The 11,679-nt window shown below is 54.9% G+C and overlaps 1 protein-coding gene across 1 annotated transcript; it reads right to left on the bottom strand.

The window, feature by feature from the left end:
• Window positions 1–2,808: 2,808 nt before the first annotated feature.
• On the bottom strand, window positions 2,809–7,016 carry LRRC14B (leucine rich repeat containing 14B). The gene is made up of 2 exons (XM_034998806.1): window positions 5,991–7,016; window positions 2,809–4,056 (listed from the first exon to the last, which is right to left on the bottom strand). The coding sequence occupies exons 1-2, from the start codon at window positions 6,878–6,880 to the stop codon at window positions 3,411–3,413; spliced, it is 1,536 nt and encodes a 511-aa protein (XP_034854697.1). The 5' UTR covers window positions 6,881–7,016; the 3' UTR covers window positions 2,809–3,410.
• Between the last annotated feature and the right edge of the window lie 4,663 nt (window positions 7,017–11,679).

Genomic DNA, 11,679 nt, shown 5'->3' with positions numbered 1-11,679 from the left:
GGGGGGAGCATGTAGGGTGTAGACATACCTGGGGGGGACAGCATGGGATTACCTGGATGGGGACTTAGCTGGGGGAAAGAGGGGCCCCAGAACTGGACAGAGGGTGGAGCCTGCTCACACAGTGACTCAAACCCCCAACCAGAACTTGGGGGTTCTAGTGTGAGAAGATTGGGCCCATCAAGCACTAGCCTCTATCTTGAGAAAATATTTCATTTTCATACTCTTAGATATTTTTAAAAATTCTGAATTGCATTGAAATTAAAGCCACGTCTGAGGAAGGCACACTACTGTTTTATTAGTATCTAATCATCCTAACACTTGGCCCTTTGCAGGAATCAGATCTTGGTAGAAACCAAGTCCAGGCACTTGTGGGTGAGGCGAGCAGAGCCAGATTCAAGACCAGAGGCCAAACTCGGGATCTGACAAGATGGCCGGGCTGCCCCCCAGCATTATCAAGGTAACCCAGCATTTGCTGGCAGAACCAGTTCCTGGCATTAAAGCAGAACCAGATGAGAGCAACGCCCATTATTTTCATGTGGTCATTGCTGGCCCCCAGGATTCCCCCTTTGAGGGAGGGACTTTTTTTTTTTTTAATTTTTTTATTCTTATGTTAATCCCCTTACATTACAACATTAGTTTTAGATGAAGTGTTCCATGATTCATTGTTTGTGCACAACACCCAGTGCTCCATGCAGAATGTGCCCTCCTAAATACCCACCACCAGGCTAACCCATCCTCCCACCCCCCTCCCCTCTAGAACCCTGTTTGTTTTTCAGAGTCCATCGTCTCTCATGGTTCGTCTACCCCTCCGATTTCCCCCGCTGAGGGAGGGACTTTTAAGCTTGACCTATTCCTACCAGAAGAATACCCAATGGCAGCCCCTAGAGTATGTTTCATGACCATAATTTATCATCCGAATGTAGACAAGTTGGGAAGAATATGTTTAGATATTTTGAAAGATAACTGGTCCCCAGCACTGCAGATCCACACAGTCCTGCTATTGATCCAGGCTTTGTTAAGTGCTTCCAATCCAGATGATCCATTAGCAAATGATGTAGCGCAGCGGTGGAAGACCAACAAAGCCCAAGCCATAGAAACAGCTAGAGCATGGACTAGGCTATATGCCCTTAAAATCAATCTGATCATCAAGTGTGCATCACTTCTCCTGTCCTGCCAAGACTTCTTCCTTTTTTGTTTGCATTTAATGGACACACAGTCTTAGAAACATTACAGAATAAAAGCCCAGACATCTTCAGTCCTTTGGTGATTAAATGCACATTAGCAAATCTATGTCTTGTCCTGATTCACTGTTGTAAAGCATGAGCAGAGGCTAAAAGTACCATCTGGATTGTTGTGAAACGTTTAAAAGCAGTGGCCCTTCTCTGCTTTTATTCATTTCCCCCCTCATGGTTTGAGTATAAAGCACTGTGAATGAAGGCAGTTGTCAGGGTTAGCTGCAGGGGTGTGCGTACTTTTCTTTATTACTTTTTTTGAGGGGGAGAGGTAGTTTTATTTTAATTTTATGGGCTCCTTTCCCCCTTTTTATGGTGATCTAATTGCATTGGTTAAAAGCAGCTAACCAGTTCTTTAGAATATGCTCTCTAGCCAAGTCTAACTTTATTTAGATACTGTAGATGGACAAGCTTGATTGTTTGAACCAAAATGGGAACATTAAATAAACATCACAGCCCTCACTAATAACATTGTGACTTTGCTGTCAAGTGTAGAATCCTTCCTTCAAGAAAAAACTTGTGACCATTTTGCATGGCTTGTCTGGAAACTTCTGTAAATCTTATGTTTTAGTAAAATATTTTTTGTTATTCCACTTTGCCTTAGTACAGTTTGTTTTACTGTGTTTATGTCATTTTCCCAATGTGACATTCGTATTTAAAAATTAAAACTGATGGAACATTCTCTTTTAGTCTTTACCACCTGACAAGGTGATCTGGCAAGAGGTAGATTTTGCCAGTTTCTTTTCACTGATGCAAACTTGTGTAAAGATATCACTGAATGCAGTATTTACAAGCTGGCCCTGAGCATGCATAAAGCATCAGTATTTGGTATGTTTTTACCTCCTAGAAATTTGAATAAATGTGTTTGTGTTGTCTGGTTAGTAAGAGGATCATTGGTGTCTGCCAAGATGTTTGGAACTTACTGTGCAGGAGAGTCACAGCAAAGCAGAGTTGTGACTGTGTGTAGGACTCACATGTTCTGCCACATTTGTTTGTGTCTGGCATTTGGGATATGACCTATTTCTCAGTCCTTGTCTGGAAATTTCACGTGTAGCCACTGGTGTGTGCTATTAGGAAACACCAATCTGATAATCATGTGGGGTTGCTGAGGCTTTTATGAGTCTTCCTTATAGACCTGATGAGCAGATCTCAAGCAGCGAGCCTGCGTAAGTGTCTTCTGGAAGGTTCCTTCCTTTGAGAGTATCAGATCCTCAGTTAATGATTCTTTCATATTTGCTATGGGAGCTCCTATTGTTTGATATTCAGTGATTTTTTTCCTGCATTGACAGAGTTCCTCCCCTCAAAAAAACTGTTCTTTCCCACCCTTCTCCGTATCGAATTCCCTATCCTTGCTCTTTGTAAGTCATCAGGATAGCCAGTCCTAAGTACGTAAATGTTAACCCGTGGGTTGGAACCTTTAAGGTAATGGATATTGTAGCCCATCTGAATGTCCCCCACTCTTGATTCTCATAACTTCTGGAGTTTCTTCAGCATGTGGTATATTTTATTGTGCTCCCTTGTAAGATGAAGAATTATCTATTAAAATTACATTTTCAACAACAACGACAACAAAGTCACCGAGTCCAAATGTTGTAATTAAACATTTACACGCCAGGACTCAACCACACAGAGGAGCTCCCCTCGGTCTGAGCAGAGGGTCCTCTGAGGTCAGCATCCAAAGGGAGGTAGGAAACAGGGGCAGCAATGGTGCTTTCACTGGCAGGGCTTTCTTGCAGTGACAGAGGCCCTCAGGGAAGCCATTCTGCATCCTCAGGGCTGAAGCCATTAACAACAAGTCGCATGTGCCATGCTGGGCAGGAGTTTGTAAATATGAAAACCCATATCAGCGCTGCAGACGTCCCAGACGTGGCGCAGGGAGTACTGAGTTCTGGGACAGATCTCACATTCTCTCCACCCCCGCTGGACATCTGGGCTCCCCTCCTTGCTCCTGTCCAGCCCAGCACCATTCTACCATCTGCCACCGATGTGGCCTCGAGTCACCTCTCCCAGAGCAGGGCTTCCTCTCGTGCAGTGCTTAACTGATGCCATGTACGAGTCTCACTAAGAGATGCGTTAACTGGTGGTGGCTGGGGGAGCGGACGCCCAAGCCTGCTGACTCAGGATGTCCAGGCTGCTGCACAGCTGAACTGCAAGGCCCCCCTTGGTCTGCTCAGGGGCCTACTCCATCTGTTCCAGTGCTCTGGAAAAGTTTTCTAGAGCAGCTTTGAAGGCTTGCAGTAAGAAAGCTCCAAGTTCATTGCTTGTTTCTTGGATATCTGGATCAAAACTTCCAAAGAGGGGCGTGCAGACTTGGATGTCTCCCCGGCCAGCCCGCCGCAGCACTGCACGGAGATCCTCGGCAATCACATCATATTTCTGCTGGTCGAATTTGGACACGGCCAGCTCGTCCTGGGGGTAGGCAGTGCCTTCAGGGTAGCAGTCCTTGGGCACTGGGAACTCAACATACCGCAGCTTGGGCAGCTCGCAGAGAGCCATGAAGAGGCGCCTCAGGGCCTGGGCCGGCAGCGGGTTCCCCAGGAAGCGGAGCTCAGAGAGCTCGCGACAAGGGCTCAGGGCCAAGATCAGCATGCTCACATGGCCATCCTCGATGCTGCACTCCTCCAGGGTGAGGACCCTCAGCGTCTGGGCAGCCCGGCTCAGCAGCCTGAAGAAGGTGGAAGGAAACAGGCCGAACAGGCTGTGTCCACTGAGGTCCAGCACCTCCAGGTGGGTGGCATGGGTGCAGTCTGCCAAGAAGGCCATGTCTGCGTGGTTCAGGGAGCAGTTGGCCAGGTCCAGGGTCCTCAGTGGCGTCCGTAGGGGGCTAGGGCAGGATGGAAAATGGCACAGGTGAGGGGCAGTCCCAGAGAGGACCTCTGGGAGGAATTCAGATGGATTCTATCTCATAGGTCAGCAGACTGCAGCCCGAAGGCCAAACCCACTGCTGCCTGATCTTACTCAGCCTGACAGTAAGATGGTTTGTACATCTTTAAACGGTAGGACAAATCAAAAAAGAATGATACTCTTGACATGTGGAAATAACACAAAATTCCATTTTTAGTGTCCATAAATAAAGTGCCAATTAGAACTAAGGTCACTCATTCGTCTGTGGCTGCTTTGGGGCTGTGCCGCCAGAGCTGAGTCCTTGAGCCCTGGTGTGGCCGAGGATGGTGCAGAATTAACTTTACTGAGACAGGCCTGGCCTCTGTCCTCAGCTCCTCAAATGTTAGATCTACTTTGCCGACCACCCACTGTGTCTGCTCCCAGGCTTGCTCTAGCACCACGGTGCACGTGAACTGGTATGAAACAATTTTATGGTGGGAAAGGGCCATGGGGCCATCCAGTCCAGTTTTCGTATGGCCTGGGACCTAAAGACCCTCCTGTGTTCTGCGGTGAGTGGGGTAGATGGCCCGGCATCAGCAAATGCACGGCTCTGCTGGCAGTTCTCAAAGTGAGGGACTGCACCTGCCCCCGGGACTTGTGAAAAATGCACATGCTCAGCCCACCCCGCCCTGGGGACGCTGGGCCTGGGTCTGGTGCTACCAAGCTGAGCACTCAGTGCAAGAGAGTATAAGCGGTCCAGTTCTCTGCCCACCCCCTCGCCTGGGTCCCCCACACCTGTACTCCCTGCGTGCTGAGAGCCTGGTGTCTACCCACCACGCTGTCCTTTTCCCGGCCCCTCCATCCAGGTCTGTTGTGTGGGCTAAAGAAGCCAGAGTGGCCCTTGTGAATAAGGAGGCGATCACGTCATCCTCCTGCTCAGAACCTCCAGGGGCTTTGCTTGCTCAAGAAAAGCTGAAGCCCTTCCCTCCTTCCTCCCACCGCCCCCACGCTGCCCTGCCTACTGACCCCACCTTCTCCCTGCTGACCCTTGACCCCTCCACATCACCAGCTTGGGCCTTTTGCTCCTCTCACCAGGCTGCTGCAGTCTGCAGGCTCGGTGCTCCGGGTCTCTGCTCACAGGTCACCTCAGGGACTCAACCTTCCCTGACCACCCCCCGTTCTCCGGACCCCTGGCCCTGCTGGTGCTCCCATCCTTGTGCATTGTCCTCCCCTCACACAGGTGGACCCGCTGACTGGCTCCAAACCAACACGGCACACAGAAGCAGTGACAAGTCAGTCTCAAGAGCAGGTTGGGACTGTGGCTTCTACCTGGGTGATCTCTGGTTCTCGGATCAGCCGCCCTGTTGTAAGAACTCCCAGCAGCCAAGACTCAGAGGCTGCCCGCCAACAGCCACACGCAGAGCTTGGAAACTGATTGCCTCAGCCTCCCAGCCCTCCAAGCCCTTCAGAGGAGACCACAGCCCAGTAGACCCTAGCTGAGCCGGGTTCTTGACGGAGCTTGTTGCCATATGCCCAGTGTTGGGATAATTTGTTACAAGACAGGTGAGTAATACAATATAATATAGTCACTTCTATGTTGTTTGTTTCACTAATTAGCAAATTTCCTGTCTGCTCACTGACAGAAAACAACAGTCCTCCTTGAGTTCTCTGTGCTGCCAGGCTACACACAACCCAACCCCACTGGGTCACCCCCCTCTGTCTGTGCCCTCCTGCCACTCTGGGCCCTCCTGGAGTAAAGGCAGAGGGAGCTGGGAACCTCGTGGCCTTGTAAGCAGCCAGGTGCCATCTGGTGGTCCCTCGTACATCTTCAGCCTGGCTCCCCAGAGGGCACCCTGTCGCCAGATCTGCGCTGAGGAGCTGTGAGCAGAGACCCCGCTCACCCGGCCTGGCCCTCTGTGCTATCACCCGACTCACCCGAGCAGTTTCGGAATCTTCCCTGTCAGCGTGGAGAAGGCCACACTCAGCTCAGTGAGCTGGCTCATCTGGCTGAGCTCCCAGGCAATGGAGGTGAGGAGGGGGTCCTCACCATCAGGGGTTGAGGCGCTGGTGGGGGGCGCATCGAAGGCCTTGGCAGGCAGGGTGAGCGAGGCCAGCTGGGGGAAGCCCACCTGGGCCAGGAGCTGCTGCACGTGGCCAGCATGCAGCCGCACATTGTGCACCACCTCCAGCCTGCGCAGCTCACCTGGCCCGGCCAGACGCAGCACCTGCAAGAGTTGGCTGGGGCCCAGACTGTCTGCCCGGAAGGAAAGGCAGTGCACACGCAGTGGGGCAGGGCCTACCGGCCCCAGGGCCTGCACCACCACCTTGAAGTTTCCCTCTGTGACAAAGAGATCGGCGAGGACCCAGACGGGGCGCCGGGCCCCTGGGGACTCTGCCTGCAGCCGGCAGCATGTCCTGGCTAGCAGCTCGGTGCGGCCCCACCTGCCCAGCGCCCTCCCACAGGGGCACTGCTGCACCTGCATGTCTCGGACGCCTGTGAGGTCAGCCACACGCAGCCGCCGTGGGCCCCCAGCCCGGAGCACGTGGTCTGCAAGGCCCTGCACACAGGCCTCCAGGCAGGCCCTGCAGGTGCGGTCTCGCAGGTCCTCTGGGGGTTCTGAGCGCGGTCCGAGCAGCGCACTCAGCCGGAACTCCTCCAGTGGCCAGTGTTCCAACAGGACACGGATCACCTCCGCCTGCTCCAGCAAGTAGCTAGCTTTGAACAGGAGTGGGTAGAGGTTGTGGGCCACGCCGTCCAGGCTCTGTTGGGCCACCTGGGGGTGAGACACCAGGGCCTCAGCAGAAATGAAGCGTAGCGATCTCATTGTGCCCGCCTGTGGTGGCCCAAAAGCAAGACCGAGCTCTTCCCTTGAGATTCTCCCAAAGATGTATGCCCTTCTTGTTTATTTTTAGCTGCAGCTGCTGTGAGCAGTTCGCCTTTGCCAGAAAGTAGTGAGCAGCCCCTTTGGTCACCTGATGGCTATTCTGGTCGTGGAGGCATCTGGCAGTGGTCAGCCTGTCCTTGTGGTGCTCAGCTGGTGAAAGCAGAGTTGTCCGAGTGCTTGGCTCAGGGACACTAGGCCCCTGAAAAGTGCCACTCCTGCCCACCGCAGGGGTGGCCTGTGCTTGGGAGCTGCAGTGGGCTGCATGGCCCTGGGCGTGGACCCGGGAGACCCCAGATGAAGGCCCTGCTGCCCAGGGCCACGTCCCCTCAACGTCACGGGAGCCAGGCTCCCTGGGTGAGGCCTTCAGGTGACGTCCCTGGGTACAACAGAACCAAGGAAGAGAACCGTGACCACGTCTTAGAAAAACACGTCTCATTTATTTATATTCCTAAAGTTGGGAACAAGTCAGCATCGAAACAAAGTAACAAAGAAAACAGCTTACAGCAGCTGGAAATCGCCAAGTCACTGTGCTGTGGAACCAGCCTGTGCACCTGGCTGCCACCTGAAGGATGGGGGTCTTGTGGGGAAAACACCCCACAGCAGGAAGCTCATTCAAGTTCTGGCATCTACCCAGGCTTTCCCTGCTTATTATTATTCTGCTCCTCCATTTGGTGAGGGGTGGTCCTCTCGGGACACTGTCCACACCCCAGACCTCAGGCCCAGCTGCTGTGTGCTCACCCCAACCTGGGTCCCAGGCCCACAGGTGGTGGTGGTGGTGACTGGTGGCCCCACTATCTACACATGCCTTGTTAAAAACGAAAGAAAACCGAGATTCCAAATATACTCAGAGGCACCCCCTGCACCTGGGATACACCTCAGTGGGTTCTGCTCTTGGGGACCACTGCCCACGGGCCTGCGTTGCCTGGAGGGCCAGTGAAACATGGTCCCAGAGGGCTCGCCCTGCTCTGAGACACCCCAAGTCTGCCTGGACCTCCCCATGGGAACCAGGGTTCCCCGTGCTCCCACCCCAACCTCGCTGCAGCCTCCAGAGCATTGGGGGAGCTCAGAGCAGTGCGCACATGGAGGTCTGGGCCACCTGGCCCTCTGAGCCCCTGAACTGGGGTGGAGAAGCTGTGCAGGTGGGATGGAAGAAGGCCAGACGATGTCCAGGCAGGCAGGACCCATGGCGTGCTGACTGCGTGGCCGGCGCTGGAATGGGGGTGTGTCAGGAGCCCCAGCATGAGTGCCTCATTCCAGACCTCCGGCCCAGGTCTGGGTGGAGGCCCCTCTGCTCCCTCTGACGGGGACTCTCCCCGGAGGGGCTGAGCCTCTTCCAAATACATCACAGCTGTGAAAGAAAGGCGGTCGTTACTCACGGCCACTTGGTGCCCAGGGTGTGCAAAGCACAGAGTCCTTGTTTGGGAGGTACTGCTGAGGCCTTGCACCCTGCAAGGCCCTGTCAGACTCATGGACACACAAGCTTTTGAAGAGGCACTTGGGGCCAGCATGGACAAGGTCAGGGCAACAGAGACAAGAGCGTTCTCTGCAAGGTCGGCTGCCTTCATGGTGCATTCCGCGCCTGGGTCTAGGCCCAGATGGAGCCTGCCAGGTGGCCACCTTGGCTGGCATCACCATGCATCTGGGGGTAAAAAGGTTCTGGCCCCGAAACGTGTCAGTTCTGTGTTTGCCGTTCTGATCCCAGAACACGAGTGCATGTGTGCGCCCCAGAGCATCCTCTGTCAGGGCTCCAGGGCAGGGGCTATGAGTGGATGTCGGGGAGGCCCCTATTCTCAGGACAGGGTGCTGGGTCCCCCAGGAGCCACTCCCAACAGAGGGGTGCCCTGGAGGTTGGGGCAGGTGGAGGTGGTCCCCACTGGCTTCCGTGGCTAGGCCTCTGGGGAGTGACTGCACCAGGGGCCAAGGGCCCCCTCCTGTTGCAGGAATTCCTGAGGTCTCAGAAATGACTCTACACCACTCTCTTGGGTATGCAGTTTCCAGGGGGTTTAGACAGCAAGGTCCTGGGGAGGTTGGTCAAGGGACAGGGGTAACAGGAACAACCTTGCTGGCCAGGGTGCCCCTCCTGGGGGGGCTGTATCACGTCTGTGACTGTGCTTGGGAGCACCTGGAACAAGGTGGAGACATGGCCAGGCAGTCTGGCTGCTGGTGGCACGCTCAGCGCCTTAGGGTGGCAGTGGACAAGAGCATCCTCCCGTTACTTCAGGGTAGCTGGCACAGCCTACTAGTCAAACCACTGTCCAGAAACCTTTGTTCTGGCAGAAGGAGAGGAAATCACTGATTAGAGCCCACGTCACTGGTCATCGTCAGTGATGTGGGGCGTGTGGACTAAAGACCCGTCCCCCACACTCTACGCTCAGCATACCCTCAGACTCGGCCCTTCCCTCTGATGCTGCCCAGAAGCTGGACTGGAGTGTCTCCCCAGAACTGGGGGGGGGGGTGCCTCCGCAGAATGAGGACCGTGCTTGCCAAAGTGGACACGTGTGTGACCTGAGGCTGGACGAAGGTCAGTTGAGACGATCTCTGTGAAAGAGACTTCCTCTCTGAGTGTTCCCCTCCCCTGGTCACCCCATCCCTCCCTCTCAGGGGTGATGTGTCTGTGTGTACGTGCAGGGTAGTGTTTGGGCTCTCCCCTGCTGGCAGTGGACAGGGAAGGGCCAGTTCACAGGCAGAAAGACCCACCAGGATCCCTGGGCGGGTCCTGAGCCTCCCACGCCGGGGCGGGGGGGCGGGGGGCGTCTCAGGAAAGGCGACTCACCATTGTGGTGTACTGGCTGGGCATCTGCAGCCGTGAGCCCCTCCTGGGGACAGCAGGGGAGGCGCTCTGGGGGCCCCCCTCAGAGAACAGCCCTGGGAGCCCAAGGCCACTGTCCCCCGATGACGTGCACTCCGTCACTGCAAAGAGGGGCTGGGTCAGGGCTGGCTGCCCTCTCACCTCTGTGCTCAGCACTCAAGGCCCCCGGAAGCGTGTAAATGAGGCGTGTCCTGTGCATGCAGACTTATCCCAGGACAACCGTGAGGCTGGGTCAGAGCAGACCGGATGGCGCTGCTGGAGGCCACATACCCTTATGAGCAAGTGTCTCCCGACCCTGCTTTTCCGAAATCAGCCGACTGGGAGGGAGGTGGTCAGGTGGCCTCTCCAAGCAGGGAGCCTCCGGCTCACACCAGGCAACTCGAAGGGGAAACACAGAAAATGAGACCAAAGAAAGGCCACATGGCTTAAATAAAGAGCTGGAACAGGTCGGACGAGGTCTCCGCCCCAGAGGGCTGTCGGGGCCTGCTCTATCAGTGCAGATGAAGCTGCGGCCTCGGCCCTGCCCGCCGCGTAGGCACAGACTCCCGTCGGCTGGCTTCTGTGCAGGGGTCACAGTGCTGTTTCTGCCCAGAGCTGAGGGGGGCTGAGCAGAACCCTCCTGCACAGACCCTGCACCTCCACGGGAGAAGAGAAAGCCCCACCTCCAGACTCGGGCTTCAGTGGGGTGTGCCAGCCCACGTGGGAGCTGGCGAGGACGCCAGCAGGAAGGTGCCGTGGCTCTGGGCTGGCAGTGTGGGTGCGCCTGGAGCCGTGCTCCCCGTGGGCCCTCCCAGGACACAAGCTCGACCAAGGTGGCCGCTGTTCTGAGCAGGTGTGCAGCCCCTGGAGCACCTGGGCACCCCCACAGGTTTCAGGCCCAATGCCTCCATCTGGGCAGAGACGGGTTTGGGGTTGGTGGTGCCCTCTGAGTGCTGTCACGGTGGCAAAGTCATGCTGGGGGCTTAGAAGCACGTGTGTCCCAAGCAGTGTTGCCCTGAGGAGGGGCCTCACCAGGGCTGTGGTACTGTGGGATGGATTTTTCTGGGAAACCAGATACCTGTGACCCTCCACGTCACACCTGTGGTGATTCTGCACACGCAGGAGGCTGAGGAAACCAGCCAGGTGGGCCCTGCCAACACATCCACTCCCTCCACGTGGAGCTGAGGCCAGGCCGGCGCTCACAGACCACAGCACCACCGCGTATCCGGGGCGCGGTTGAACAGGTGGATGTATGAGCCCGGCCATGCGGCCCACAGCATATGGACACAGTCCACAAAGCACACGCGTGTCGCTCACAAAAGGGCGTTTGTGCTCCATTCCCACTCCCCGCAGTCACGGATATGCTCAGCCTTCATCTCTATTTTCCCATTAGTCCTTCTGTTCTCTGTTCTCTTCTTCTCTTTCTACTACGTTCTTTGGGATTGAGCTACTCTTACAATTCCGTTTTATCTTCCTGTAGGTGTATTAGCTGTAAGTCTTTGTTTTGTTATTTTAGGGGTCAGTTGGGGTTTAAAATGTCTATCTAACAAATTAGGCGCCTCCCGTGATATCGTACATCTCGGCCACGATACAGAACCGCCACGTCTCCATACGTTCTGTGCACACACATCCCACCAGCCTCAAGGACATTAATGTGGTGACCCCTTCCCACCGTGCTTGTTCAGACAGCCCACTGTCTCTTACAGAGCTTTCAACAGAAGAGTCTTCCTTTCTGCTGCCGCTGTTCCACCTAGTGTCACTGTCCTTCTCCCTGGAGAACATCCCTTAACATTTCACGTGTGCTGCTGAGGAACGGTTTCAGCTTTCATGTGCATGAAAATGTCCTTGTGTCACCATTTCTGAAAGACATATTTGTCACGCTGAACTCCAGTTTGATGGTTTTTCCTTTCAGATCATTCTAACTGTCCCTCCCCAACCCCGTCGTCTGCGA

This window comes from Mirounga leonina, unplaced genomic scaffold (genome assembly GCF_011800145.1).
Source record: "Mirounga leonina isolate KUSES-001 unplaced genomic scaffold, KU_Mleo_1.0 Mir_95, whole genome shotgun sequence".
NCBI lineage: Eukaryota > Metazoa > Chordata > Mammalia > Carnivora > Phocidae > Mirounga > Mirounga leonina.
Note: the sequence above shows the minus strand (reverse complement) of the source record. Positions and strands in the feature narration are given on the sequence as shown.

What these genes read in the sequence shown, in the direction of transcription:
- LRRC14B (XM_034998806.1), bottom strand. Translation starts at nt 6,880, where the DNA reads ATGAGATCGCTACGCTTCATTTCTGCTGAGGCCCTGGTGTCTCACCCC. An exon ending in AAGATTCCGAAACTGCTCGG is followed by an intron (nt 4,057 to 5,990) that starts GTGAGTCGGGTG and finishes ATCCTGCCCTAG; the next exon opens with CCCCCTACGGACGCCACTGA.